Raw genomic sequence first — 12,717 nt, forward strand, 5'->3', positions numbered from 1 at the left:
ACTATCAGCAAGGATAGAGAGCTTGCTACGACAACTTCGCTGCACGGTCTATACCATTTTCTTTTAGCTGTACGCCAGGCCTAAAGTCATGAGTTAGATGAAACTCCGGATTCCTTACCTGAGCGCTTTTCGCGAGACTGTTAAATTGACTCATATTTCTCCGCAACAGGCTGAATCGATTGGTTGCTTGCCATACACTGTCTGAAGTATCGGCCTTGAGTGCGGTTCTTCCGTTTGTGATCTGCATATACATATGTAGCTATACTTGTAGACATCACAAAGCCATGGTGTCTAGCTATGAAAAGAACTGCTTCTTATCCTCGGTTTCATCCCTCTTTCTCTCGCCCGTTCGCTCACGACTGAAAGAAACTCCCAACAAGCGTACTAGCTAAAACTCCTTTCTCTCTATAGGAGAGAAATTACATTCTCTTCTTGGAAAGAAAGAAGAAAAAGTGAAAGAGTTCAGTATTCAAATCCTCCGCCAGCTCTCTCCATGAAAAAAGACATTCACGGAACTCTCGTCCGTTCCTCTAACCTTCCTTCTTCGATATTCGAATATACATATCGATATATACATTCTGTATTTGTACTCATATACACATATATATCTACATATGAAGGTGCAGATGTGTATTTTAACGAGACGTAGGTCCACACATTCCGAGTCCGTTTTCTTTCACATGAAACAACGACACACATCTGCTCCTCTTTCTCAGCCCACGATGACGTTTGCTTAAGGGAGCTTAACGAGGCTCTTTAAAGCCACCTCACGAAGGCACAAATCCATAGTCTCACCATCTCTCCTTCACACCGCCTCATAGCCCCCCGTGGTTCACACCTCTCTTATGTGTATAAATAGCTCCCCATATACACGCACTATACAGATACATCGACTTCACGTCGCTTATGACAATCGTGAAAGACCGCGACCTTTCTCTTCTTCTTCTTCTCCTTTCGGCCTCCAGTAAGGATCGTTTCAATGGTCACCACTATGCGACCATGAGAGAGGTCCAAGACATCCATGCTTCACCTAATCAATCGCGTAGGGCGGCGTTAGCTTCGTGAGCTGAGGAAGCTGAGCTCGATTAGAAGCGAAACTTCGAATGTTTAGGCTTCTTCAAAATGTGTCCTATCACTGTTTTCAATGACGTCGAAGAAAGTCGAGATGAGACAGACATTTCTTCATATTGCGATTTCCCCTGCTCATGTCTCTTCTGTCCCCTCTCTAGGTACGTATCAGCCTCCACTTTATATACGTAGACATAGATGGAAAGAGATTGATGGATGGGTCTGTGAATACAAACGTAGATATACGTATATGTATGGATAGGAATATTCAGATGAAAAGATGAAGACTATGTTTGAATCTTCGGGGGACAGGATGAAGTACGTTTGGTGATGTACCTGTAGATGTACATAGATCTTCTTTCTTCTTGACTTCACTCTGTATCAGACGAAGTATATCTTGTGTTTCTGTATCGCCCTACGTTGAAAGTGTTATATCTATGCCTCTGTCTCTTTCATACTCCTCTGAAAGAGGCGAGAGAGAAAGAAGAAGAGGAAGAACAAGAAAGGGGGGAAGAGAAAGAAGAGAAAGAAGAAGAGAAAGAAGGAGACGAGACAGAAGAGGAGGAGAGTGAAGAGGAACTGACTAGATATCTTTGTAAGAAAGGGAAGGGCGTGAGAGAAGATGTTCTGTCGTTTCAGTATTGGCAGATTCAGGTATGGCTAGCTGAAGATTAATAAGATCGCGTATGGCGCAGCTCAAGACATTACAATCCGATCGAACAACTAATCGACACTTCCCATGATATCGCCCTCGGCCTATCTCCAACCTAAACACACACAACGACAAAGGACAAAACAAACACCGAGAAAGATTGAAAGAAAGAAAAAGATGAGCAAAAGGAGGAGATAAGAAAGAAAGAACGAAAGAAGACAGAAAGAGAGAAGAACCAAAACGAAGAAAAGAGGATAGATAGATAGATTAAAGATAGATCGATAGATAGAAAGATAAACTCTTGTACCAAAGACGAGAAGAAATCGACGGGAGGAAAAAGGAGAGAGGAAGAACGTCAGCCGAAAGGAAGGGCGAATGAACGCCAATAGTAACATCCTAGATCTTTGTCCCGGAGTAGTGCATGCAAATTTCTTGTTTTCAAACTTGAATTTTACTCTCCAGCGATGAGAAGACGAAGGGCTCTCCATTCAAGAAACACAATATCTAAGTCATGTATCAATGCAAGTAGGCACGGACAGAAAGATGGTACGAGACACTCTCCATCCAGGTGTGTGGCTAGCTAGCTAAGTAGGCAACAAGAATCTTCTCTGTCCCTGCATATCTGTCTGTGTCCTTGTCTGTCTAGGAGGATAGATGAAGTGAGAAGAGACAGACAGAGAGAAAAACGATGGACGGTCGTCTTACCGGACTAATACAATAGAGACAGGAACGGCAGCAGCTGTAGGGACACTCGACGGATAAGCTCCTGCCAGAACAAGATTCTCAGGATTTGGATCGACCTTCGCACACAACGATAACGCCTTTCCCTGCGGACAAAGATAGAAAGAAAGGAAGAGTGAGGAAGAAAGAAATAACTGAGGAGAAAGAGAGAAGGAAAGAGAGAAGGAAAGAGAGAAGAGAGAATGAAGCGTAGATGGCGATACTTATATATACTCGCTGGTCAATCAAGTGAATGACTAGACTGATCTCTCAAAAGAAAGCCGTAGCGAGAAAATGAAACAAGAGAGAAGAAGCGCAATAAATGGAGACGAGACCTAAGTAGGAGGATTCGTAAGTGTTTCATCGATGTTACAAAGAATAGCAGTAGATTCCCTTTGAAAGAGACGTGAAGCTCTTCTCTAATCATACACAAGACTAGAGACGTGAGAAGACGAAAGAAAGAAAGTGCCTAAAATACTTCACTACAGTCTCCTTTTTTCTGAAGTGTACATACACACACCTGAATTCCCAAAAACCCCCACCCGAATATAGGCCGAATTAAGACGAGATGTAGAGAGGAAGAAAGAAAGGATTTTTCTTCTTACCAATTGAGCTGCTCTTGCAACAGAGAGGAGCGATCCTCGGAAACGAGGATGAAGATTGAGGACACAAGACGCTAGAACGAAGAGGAGAGAAGAGGCAGGAAAAGAAAGACAAGAAGAAGAAGGAGAAGATGACATCGGTGGTAGGAAGTCAAGTCGACTATCCAACTGAGGCACGCAGAGGTTCACTTGTGTAGTCACGAGGCGAAAGAAAGAAAGAAAGAAAAAGAATAACAGACACATTCTTCGATCCATCTAGGACCACCACCCCCTCTGGATCTCTACACCTCCCTAACTGGCTATGTACTAGCCTGCATGCAACCTAGAATCATAATTACAGCGTGGCCGCTTCTTCTTCCACTTCTTCGGCCAGACAAAATCGTAACAAGAGGATAGACAGAAACTAGAGAGGTGCGAAGAAGAAGTCGCTCTACGCGAAAGAAAAGATCTCCACCGAGATCTCAACGGACATGAAGAGACAAAAGCTAAAAGAGCAACTGGGAAAAGATGAAAAGAGGAAGGAAAAGAAGAGAAAAAAGAAGACGCCGTGACGGCCACTCCAGTGGTACGTACGGATGTACGTATGAATATGCTTGTATGAAAATGGATGAATATCTATGAGGATGTATTTATATGTATAGATGCATGTCTGAATGTGTATGAATATGTATGTACGAATATATGAAGATGTGTACGTATACGTGTTAATACGCAGGTAAACATACTATGTACGTATCTGCATGTGTATTCATTCAGTCGGTAATTGGTTTCGTATACATTCTTTTCCCGTTTTCTTACTTTCTTTGAGAACAAATTTTTCATTCTTCCAATAGAGAAAGAATTCATCTGCTTTCAGTAATCGCCCCTCCATAAACTTCGAGACGAAGATAGGCAAAGTCACACAGATCTGACGGGGTGTATTATCAGCCATCCTGCATGCAAGAAAAAAAACGCAAGAGGAAACGACGATACAACAGGCGTCTCTCGACTCATCTCTCTCATTCAACACCAGATACATACGAACGTATAGATGGATGTTCTACACGGAGGTATAGAGATATATGGAGTATGGGGTGTATTTACATATAGACCCTGCAGATATGCTAGAGTAAACAGGTCCGCAGAAGTGGGAGAGAGACTGTGGCATCTATAGATGGATATACGTGTGCATGTATCTGTACAGGCGGACACTCGTGTATATAGAGACATGGATGGAGAAAGAGAGAGAGGAAGACCAGAACGTTTTGAGGGGCGAGTCAAGACAAGATCAAGAGAGGATGAGAAGGTAAGAGGAAAGAGAGGAAAGAACAAAGAAGGCTTGAAGAAAAAGAAGAGAAGACTGAAAAGAAGAAAAGGTGTTAGTCACCCCCTCCTCTTCTTCCCCTCCTTCAGAGTCTCTCAAGGACATACACAGGTTTAGTTAAAGATATGTGGAAGCAGAGATAGACCTATACACATACCCACACACAAGTATCTATGTAAACATAGATACATAGATCGCTATACGTAGACGAAACCTATCCTTAGCCATGCTTAGTTATTTGTTGCGACCCCTGTCTCCTGCTTCATGATCCTCGTTTTATCAGCACCTAGATACATAGACAGATGAAGAAGAAGAAGAACAAGATGCAGCAAGAGCATCCCTTCTTTCTTGTCTTCCTTTCTTTCTTTGACTGGTTTAGTAGCGGGATGTAGTTATGGTTGCTGTTTGATCTCTCTGGTAATTTCTGAGCTTACAGAAAATGAAGACGGAGAGACGGCCATTCATTGAATGGAGCTCTGCACTCCAGGGCTAGATCCTAAACAAAGCAAAGGACCAAACACATCCGCCTCACTCATTTAAGAAACAACAGACAACGAGACACATCGTAACCACTCGTTAGACAAGCAACTAGCTAAGTAGCTAGCTCGTTGAAGTAGGGCAGCTAGCTAGTAACCTGTTGTTGTTCTATCGAGTCTGACGGAAGTAGGAAGGAGGATGAAGGGACAGTGTACAATGCCCAGTAGTCTTACAGAAAGTCACTGTATGTACACCTCAAAGAAACAAGCAGAGACATGAAAAAATCCCTTTCTTTCAGAACGGCAAGAACAAACCTGCCCTTACGTTTCTCTGTTGGATATTTCCTCTAAAGACAAGATATTCTTCATGAAGGAGATGAATAGATCGATAGATAGATTAAAGATAGATTAGAGATAGATAAATAGATTAAAGATCGATAGATTAAGGATAGATTAAAGATAGATCCGAAATTAACGTCTGCTAAGTTATCCACTTTGTGAGTTGGTTGGTCCATCAAACTCCCTCCTGTACATATTCCTCTATGCATACATATATGACTACCTAACGAAAGGAGACAGAAAAAGAAGAGAAGAGAAGGAACAAACCTGAAATATCCTCTACGGTTCGCATAGCTGAATGATGTATATACTCAATACGTAAAAACATACACATACGTAGGCATAGACAGTATAGATATTCTATGTGTTATATATTAATATATCCAGGGGTGGTGGATCGTTTCGTCTCTGTCTACTACTCTGGAGCGAGGTAGCTCCAGAGGCGTCAGACCGTTGCTACTGTCGACAATCTCAATAGGCACCAAACTCTATCAGAGACACTCGAGAACCGCAACAGGACGAGAATAGGAAAGAAAGAAAGACGACGACTTCGAGATCTATCCGATAAGAGAGATAAATAAGCCACTGGAGAGTTGGAATGCTTCCTGATCAGCCTTCTGTTTCTTTCTCTTTCGTTTCGTTTCTTTTTCTTCCTCTGCTTACCTGACAGACTTGCTGTTTAGCGGAGAATAAGGAGGGAAGAATCGAAGGACGTAAGACGAGGGCGTCAGGCTGGGGATTGTGAAAGAGGCCTGTGATATTCTGAAGTAATCCGCTCGTCTTATTGCCGTAGTATAAGCAGACACGCCCCTCAAGACCTTCAAAAACACTCTTCACTCCTATCTACAAAACACATGAAAGAAAGAGAAGAAACAGAAGAAGAAGGGACAGATGAAGGAGAGGAAGAAGGAGGAAAAAGAGAGAAGGAAGAAAGGAAGGGATGAAGCGGCGAAAGAAGGAAGAGAAGATAGATGAAGAAGGGAAGAAGAAGGAAAAGAAGAGGCACACAGAAAAAACACGCGGTGTTTCAAGTCCAAATACTTCTGTTAATCACATGTTAGAAAAGAAGAGAATCCTTCGACAGGAAATAAGACACGAGCTGTATATACACCCAAACAAGATGACTTTAACTCCCTCTCATCCTCTTTCTATCATGGCGATAGGAAGACGCCATGACTACCCAACTCCACCTCTCCCTATACTCTATTCACAGCTTAAATACCTTCTCTCCCCCTCTTTTTATCCCTTCCGATCTTCTAGGGTTTGAAACTCTTCTCTCCTCCGTCGTTGTCTGTCTTTCTCTTTCTAGACAGAGAGGAGAACCAAAGAAACGCCAAACAAGAAAACGGAGAAGAAAAGAACTCAGAGGAAGAAGGGAAGAAAGAAGGAGAAAAAGAAAGAAGAAAAAGGAAGAAGATCTGCCTTCGTTCTTTACCTGTAGAGTATCATCTTCATATAGCAGAGCGTCATCTGTGAGGAGAAGCTGTCTTAGATAGTCGGATACAAGGACAATTCTAGACGAAGGTGTCTTTCTTCCTCCACCTAGCTTCTTTACATTAAGAGAGTCTCTTTTGTCTCGTGTTTCCTCTCTAAACACAAGGCCTGACGGATAAAACGGCGATGAAGAAGAAGAAGAAGGGGGAGGAAGCTGAGGGAGAAGACTGCTATTCGCTAAGACAGAAGAAGAAGAAGGAAGATTTCGAGAAGATTTCTGATTTGGCTCTTCCATCATTATGACAGGAGAAGGAAGAGGAGAATAAGAAGAGGAGGACGAATAAGGAGACGAAGGAGGAAGAAGAACCGGCGGAGCAGGAGGAGGAGATGAAGATGAAAATCCGTCGGCCATCATCTGTTAACACAAGAAAGAAAACAGAAAGACAGACATCTTCTTACAAGGCTTGAAAAGAAGCAAAGAAAGAAAGAAAGAAGCAGTCGGTGTATGTGTGCGTCTATGTTTTCAAGACGAGGTGGAGAAGAAGGAGAAAGAAGAAGAATACTTGAAGAGAAGCGGAGAAACAAGCAAAGAGATGAAGAAGAATGAGATGTACGTCTCAGCTTCAAACTCCCTGCTGTCACATACGAACAAGCCACCTTAGTCGGTGTTCGTTTTGTCTCTAGATAGGAGAGAAAAGAAGAGAAAGCAATCCCCAAGCAAAACCATTCAAAAGGAAGCTATCATATCTGTATACTAGACATCTCTGTACAGTGCCGATGAGGTGTACATACACCTTAGGTGAAACGTAAACAGGACCTTTTTTCTTTCATTCCTTCCCTCAATTGAAGTATCTCTCCTGTCTATAGACATCTCTTACATTATCTCCATTGAATCCGTTATACACCTGCGAGACTTCTGCGAGTTCAGCTTTTCTCAAGGAGAGCATCCTTCCTTCTTGTTCTTCTTCTCCCTCCCCTTCTTCTACTTCTTCTCTTTCTGTCGTTTTGGGGCCTTTCCATAACTGATCCTCTGAAGCAAAGGGAGACGGCAGATGGAGATCTTCATCGTTTGTTTTATGGCGATGAGAGAAGCCGTCTGATACTAATCGTGTAGACGTTTCTCTTGAACCTCCTTTGCTTGTATGTTTTCTAGATCCTTCCACAGGCACGGTCGTTGTGAGGTGGAAGCCTGACGATGACGAAGAAGAGGAGGAGACTCCTACTTGTTTATCTTTCTTATGACTGTTCTTCGGATGGTGAGATTGCTGAGTCAGATCTTTTTCACTTTCTCCCCCTTCTGGAGATGGTGTATGTACACCACGCGCATGAAGTGGATCGGTTGGTGTAGGAAAGAACGGACTGTTTCTCATCGAGTCTCTTTCGCCTTTGGTTTGGACGTTCCCCCTATGGCCGCTGAAAGAAGAAGAAGAAGGAAGAAGAAGATGATGCTGAGAAGAAGGCATGGGAGTTGACGTAGTAGTAGGAGTCGGGGTATTAGACGTAGTGGCAGTGGTAGTGGGAATTATGGATGAATGAAGAGGATGAGAAGAAGGAGATTTCGAAGAAAAGAAAGATGAAGAAGATGAAGAATTCACATGCTGCACAGATGCTGTCGAATTAGAGGAAGAAGAAGAAGGACGTTTAGATGGAGCTAAAGGATTCGATGAAGAAGAAGAAGATGACGATGAGGCTGGCATGAAGATAGTAGGAGAAGATCCTTGTCGATTGATCAAGATACGATAACTCTCCAGTTCTTTCACAACATCTCCATACTTGGAGGAAAGAGACGAGAACTTCTCTTGGAGCTCTGCTATCGAATCTTCCGCTTCTATAAGAGACCAAAAGAAAGGACCAAACCACACAGAACAAACAACATGGGAATAGAGATAAGAAAGAAAGAGTGAGAAAGAAAGAGTGAGGAAGAAAGAGAAAGAGGGAAAGACAGAAGGGTCCTTCTTATCGATGGCTAGAACTGTTGTATTCTTATCAACAACAGTTGAATGTAGGTGTATACAAAGTGAATGAGGTAGGGCAGGGGGAAATGTATGAAGGGCTTTACCTGTAGAGGCATGTAACCACCCTAAGAAAGTCAAGACAGTCTTCCACTAGATGCCTCATAGTATCTAGCTAAACTTCAACCTCCATAGCTGCCTATGTATCTATCTACCTGTATCTGCGTACTTATCTACCTAGCCATCTATACCTATCATTACAGTCGATCTATCCGTCCCTGTTCATCTATCCATCTACCTATCTATCTACCTATCTACATCTCTCCCTTCCGAGAACGTCTTTCTCACGAAAGAACCTTCGCCATCTTCTTCTCTCTTTCTCTCTTCAATCTCCATCACACCTGAAGAGACAGACAGACAGACATGGTCTCTCCTTTTTCTTCTTCTTCACTTACCGTTCAATCGATCAGAGAGAGCGGATGCTCTAGCACTTTCTTTCATCCACATGTCTTTCGCATTATCTAAGGCCTTGACCTTCTCTTGGAGATTGAATCGAAGACGTGAGGTTTCTTCATTCTTCTTTCGTAAGTCCTCTTCTAACTCGATCACTCTACCACTTAAATCACGTACTTGTGAGACTTGTTCTTCTTCTCTCTTTTCATATTCTCGGCATTTCTCAGCCCAGTCTCGACTTCTTCTCTCTAGGGTTTCTTTCAAGCTCTCTCTTTCACACTCGAATTCCTTTCTCTGTCTCTCGAAATCGGCCTTCTGTTCTTCATGTCTTTCTTGGAGAAGTTCCGCTTTCTCTTCTAGAAACTTCAACTTCTCTTCAAGAAAACGATCTCCTTCTCGTCCCCGCCCCGCTGCGGGTCCCAAACCCAAATTGTCTTCTTCGTCTTTGATCTGGATGAATTGATCTTTCTTTCCCCCCCTGTCATTCCTTCTCTTCTGTGTCTCTGACGATGAAGAGGAGGAGAGATCATCTCCTGAGACAGCGAGTGTTTCTCCATTTCGAAGAAGAAGAAAACCTCCGTCATCTCCGCTCTTCTTCATCCTCGTTTTCTTCGGATCTCCACGAGAGTCTCGATTCTCAACCTCTCCTTCTCTCTTCTTGAATATGAAAGGCGTCACGTCAACGAAATGGTCAGCCTCTTCATAAGACGACGAAGAAGAAGAAGATTTCTTATGGTGTGAAGAAGGAGAGGTAAGCCCGCCATCAGATCGCCGAAGGGAAGACTTCAGTGGCTGAGATGAACCTTGAGGAGTAGACGTTATAGTAGTCGTAGTAGTAGTAGTAGTTGAAGGGCGATCTGTATACGATTGGATCTTCTGTGTTGGATCTTGATGGGTGATCGTAGAGGTCTTGCTACTGACGCTGCTACTTCGTCCTCCTTCATGAGCTTTCTGTTTCTTCTTTTTCTTTTCATCTTGTCTTTCTTCATCTTCTTCTTCGTCTTCTTGAAGAGGATTTTCTTGATCGGAGCACGCAGTTGTGAAAAAAGTGAAGTCTTCAAAAGCCGAAGAAGAAAGACATGGAATGAGACTCTTGTGATTCTTTGTACGGCTCCTATTCCTCCCCACACCTCCCCCTGCCTTTCCATGTAAATCTCCTTTTCCATCTCTTCCTCTCCTTTCTTCCTCTTGTTCTCTTCCTTTTCTTTCTCCTTCTCTTAGTGGAGATCTTTCATGGCGATATCTGTCTCCAGCTGACTGTGACATCTCAACAACTACGACTTCATCTTCTTCTTCGTCTTGTTGACCACAGGCGGGGGCGGTGAGGCTCTGAAGATTCTCATCTACCCGAGTGGATGAAAGACTCTGAGGATCTAACGAAGAAGAGGAAGAAGAAAGATGCTGACGGAGACGGCCTTTTGTTTTAACAGAAGAAGAAGAGGAAGGTTTGTTCTTTCCATCAGGATAAAAGGAGCACAGGAGATCTCCTCTTCCAAAACGAGGTTTGTCTTCTCTCTCTTGTTGTTGTGTTTCTCTCGATCTTTCTTGAAGGATCGATGAAGATGATGTAGGCGATAGTGGGCTGACCGGAGAGTTCTTTCGAGATGTCCTTTCTCTTCCTTTATGAGAAGCGATGGCGTGAGCATGACTCGACAGCCTATCACGGCTACCTCCCTCATCCCCCCCTCCCTTTGGAGAGATGTCTGGAACTTGTTGTCCGTGTCTAGAACCCCCTTCACCGCTAGCCTCACCACTTCGGTTGTCCCCTGATGAACGGCAAGGTGTCGATGGCTGTGATGGTAGGACAGGATAAGAGGCCGCTCGAAACCAGTCATCTCCTTCTCCACTTCCACACCCGCTACTCGAAGTGTTCTTATGTCTTCTTATCTCCATTTCGTCATCTTCTCTCCCGTTTTCCCTTCTCCTTGTTCTTCTCCTCGCCACTTCTTCTTCATTCAGATCTCTATCGTTATCTTGCTGAGGTGACGACGTCACCGTAGTAGTAGCAGTAGGAGCTAAGACGTCTCCTTGCTCTCTCTCTCTATCACCTCGTCCCCGCCTGTCCTTCCAGACATCCCCAGGAGGACGACGATCTCCTTCTTCTGAATGAATAGACTTCTCGTTCACCTCTTCTCTTCTTGTTCTTCTATTTCTTCGTAGTCTTTCATCTTCTTCTCTCGAGCTCATGAGAAATGTATCTACACCGTCCCCTGCGCTTGATGCTGTGTCTTGTACTGACGTGTACGTATGGAGACGATCATCATGCTTCTCCCTCGGAGATTGTCTAAACGCCTCCTCTTCTTCATGTCTTTTGCTTCTTCGATCTTGCGATGAATTCTCGATTCTTTTCTCTTTGTCATTGTCTCCTCCTTGTCTCCTAGTCCCTCCATCCGGAGAAAAGAAGACACCCGTCTCATTCTTCTCGTGTCCAGCTACTTCAGACCAGCCAGGAGCTAGCGATGTAGCACCCCCAGGAGACATGCCTTGTGTTTTGGAGACAGATCGATCTTCACCTTCGAAAGAAGGAGAAGAAGAATGAGGAGAGAGAAGATCCTGTCGATGATGTTGAAGGCTCTGATCTTCTTTCTTAGATGAAGGGTGCGATGTATGTACACCCCAGTGAGATGACGAAAGAATAAGTTCAGAGGACGTTCTCTGATCTACTTCTTGCTGTTGCTGGTGTCTCTGTTCTTCACTTCGATTCTCTTTTCTGTCTAAAGCAGATGAAGGGGACAAGGGAGAAATCTGTTCTCTTGTTAAAGGGGGGGGATGAATTAAGAGATCTCGATGATGATAATGACGGACGATAAGAGCCTCTTCATCATCTTCTCTCTCACCTCTTTCGATTTCATTCTTCCTATCTTCTGCTTCTTCTCGGCGTAACAAAAGGAGATCGTTCTCCCGTGTCTTTTCACGTCCTCTCCTATCCAAATCATCATCTTCGCGATCTCTTTGTTCTTCTTCTTCTCTTCTTCTCCTCTCTGTTTCTTCGTGAACTTCATATACAGAAAGAAGAGACAGATCTCTTTCTCCCTGGTCTCTTTCTTTTCTTTCTCTTTCTCCTCTTCCTCTCTGTCTTTCCTTCTCTTTTTTCTCCCGCGATGAAGTGAAAGAAGGGTGGCCGGGCCGACTCACCAAAACTTCTTCTTCGTCTCTTCCAAATGAAACATCTAGGCACCACGAAACAAGCACACATAAGAAGCTAGGCATACACATACACGTACAACACGATATGAGGAAGAAGCAAACAAGGAAAAGCAGAAGAAAGACGAGAACCCTATTGATGTGTAGTATACAGACATCTGTCTATATCTATCTACATGTATTTATGTATGTATGTACAGACCTATGTAGATGTAACCATGTGTATGTATACTATGCACTTACACCCCATAAAGCATGCATGGCTAGCCCTCGTTCTCCCCCGTGTATGTACATTAGAGTGCCATCAAGAGATCTGGTATCTTCTCAGACAGAGAAACACCGACTTCATCTTCAGCGAGGATGGATCTCTTTATCAATCTCTCTCTGTCTGTTTCTCTCTCTATACATGCATGTAACATCATCGTCGTATGGATGAACATATACATGGCCCTGAGAAAGAACGTAGCTATGATCCTATACAGACACATGGCGATAAGCACCCCCTGACGTCTCTACTCTATCTATATCCTACCTAGTGAGAGTTCCACAAGGCCAAGAGAAAGAAAGAAAGAAA

General features: G+C 43.5%; 1 protein-coding gene across 1 annotated transcript in view; it reads right to left on the reverse strand.

Moving 5' to 3' along the window:
- Positions 1 to 460: 460 nt before the first annotated feature.
- The window catches only part of CSUI_009037 (adaptin c-terminal domain-containing protein), a 21,298-nt gene continuing 9,041 nt past the window's right edge, over positions 461 to 12,717 (reverse strand). The window contains exons 7-15 of the mRNA XM_068069156.1: positions 9,002 to 12,169; positions 7,473 to 8,422; positions 6,596 to 7,009; positions 5,824 to 6,003; positions 4,780 to 4,841; positions 3,841 to 3,974; positions 3,046 to 3,116; positions 2,426 to 2,547; positions 461 to 1,835 (exon numbers count right to left, since the gene is read on the reverse strand). Of these exons, the coding sequence (XP_067918867.1) occupies positions 1,652 to 1,835; positions 2,426 to 2,547; positions 3,046 to 3,116; positions 3,841 to 3,974; positions 4,780 to 4,841; positions 5,824 to 6,003; positions 6,596 to 7,009; positions 7,473 to 8,422; positions 9,002 to 12,169 (5,285 nt within the window). The 3' untranslated portion in view covers positions 461 to 1,651. The remainder of the gene's footprint in view (positions 1,836 to 2,425; positions 2,548 to 3,045; positions 3,117 to 3,840; positions 3,975 to 4,779; positions 4,842 to 5,823; positions 6,004 to 6,595; positions 7,010 to 7,472; positions 8,423 to 9,001; positions 12,170 to 12,717) is intronic.

The sequence above is a fragment of the Cystoisospora suis genome, assembly GCF_002600585.1.
Source record: "Cystoisospora suis strain Wien I chromosome Unknown contig_5248, whole genome shotgun sequence".
NCBI classification, from domain to species: Eukaryota; Apicomplexa; class Conoidasida; order Eucoccidiorida; family Sarcocystidae; genus Cystoisospora; species Cystoisospora suis.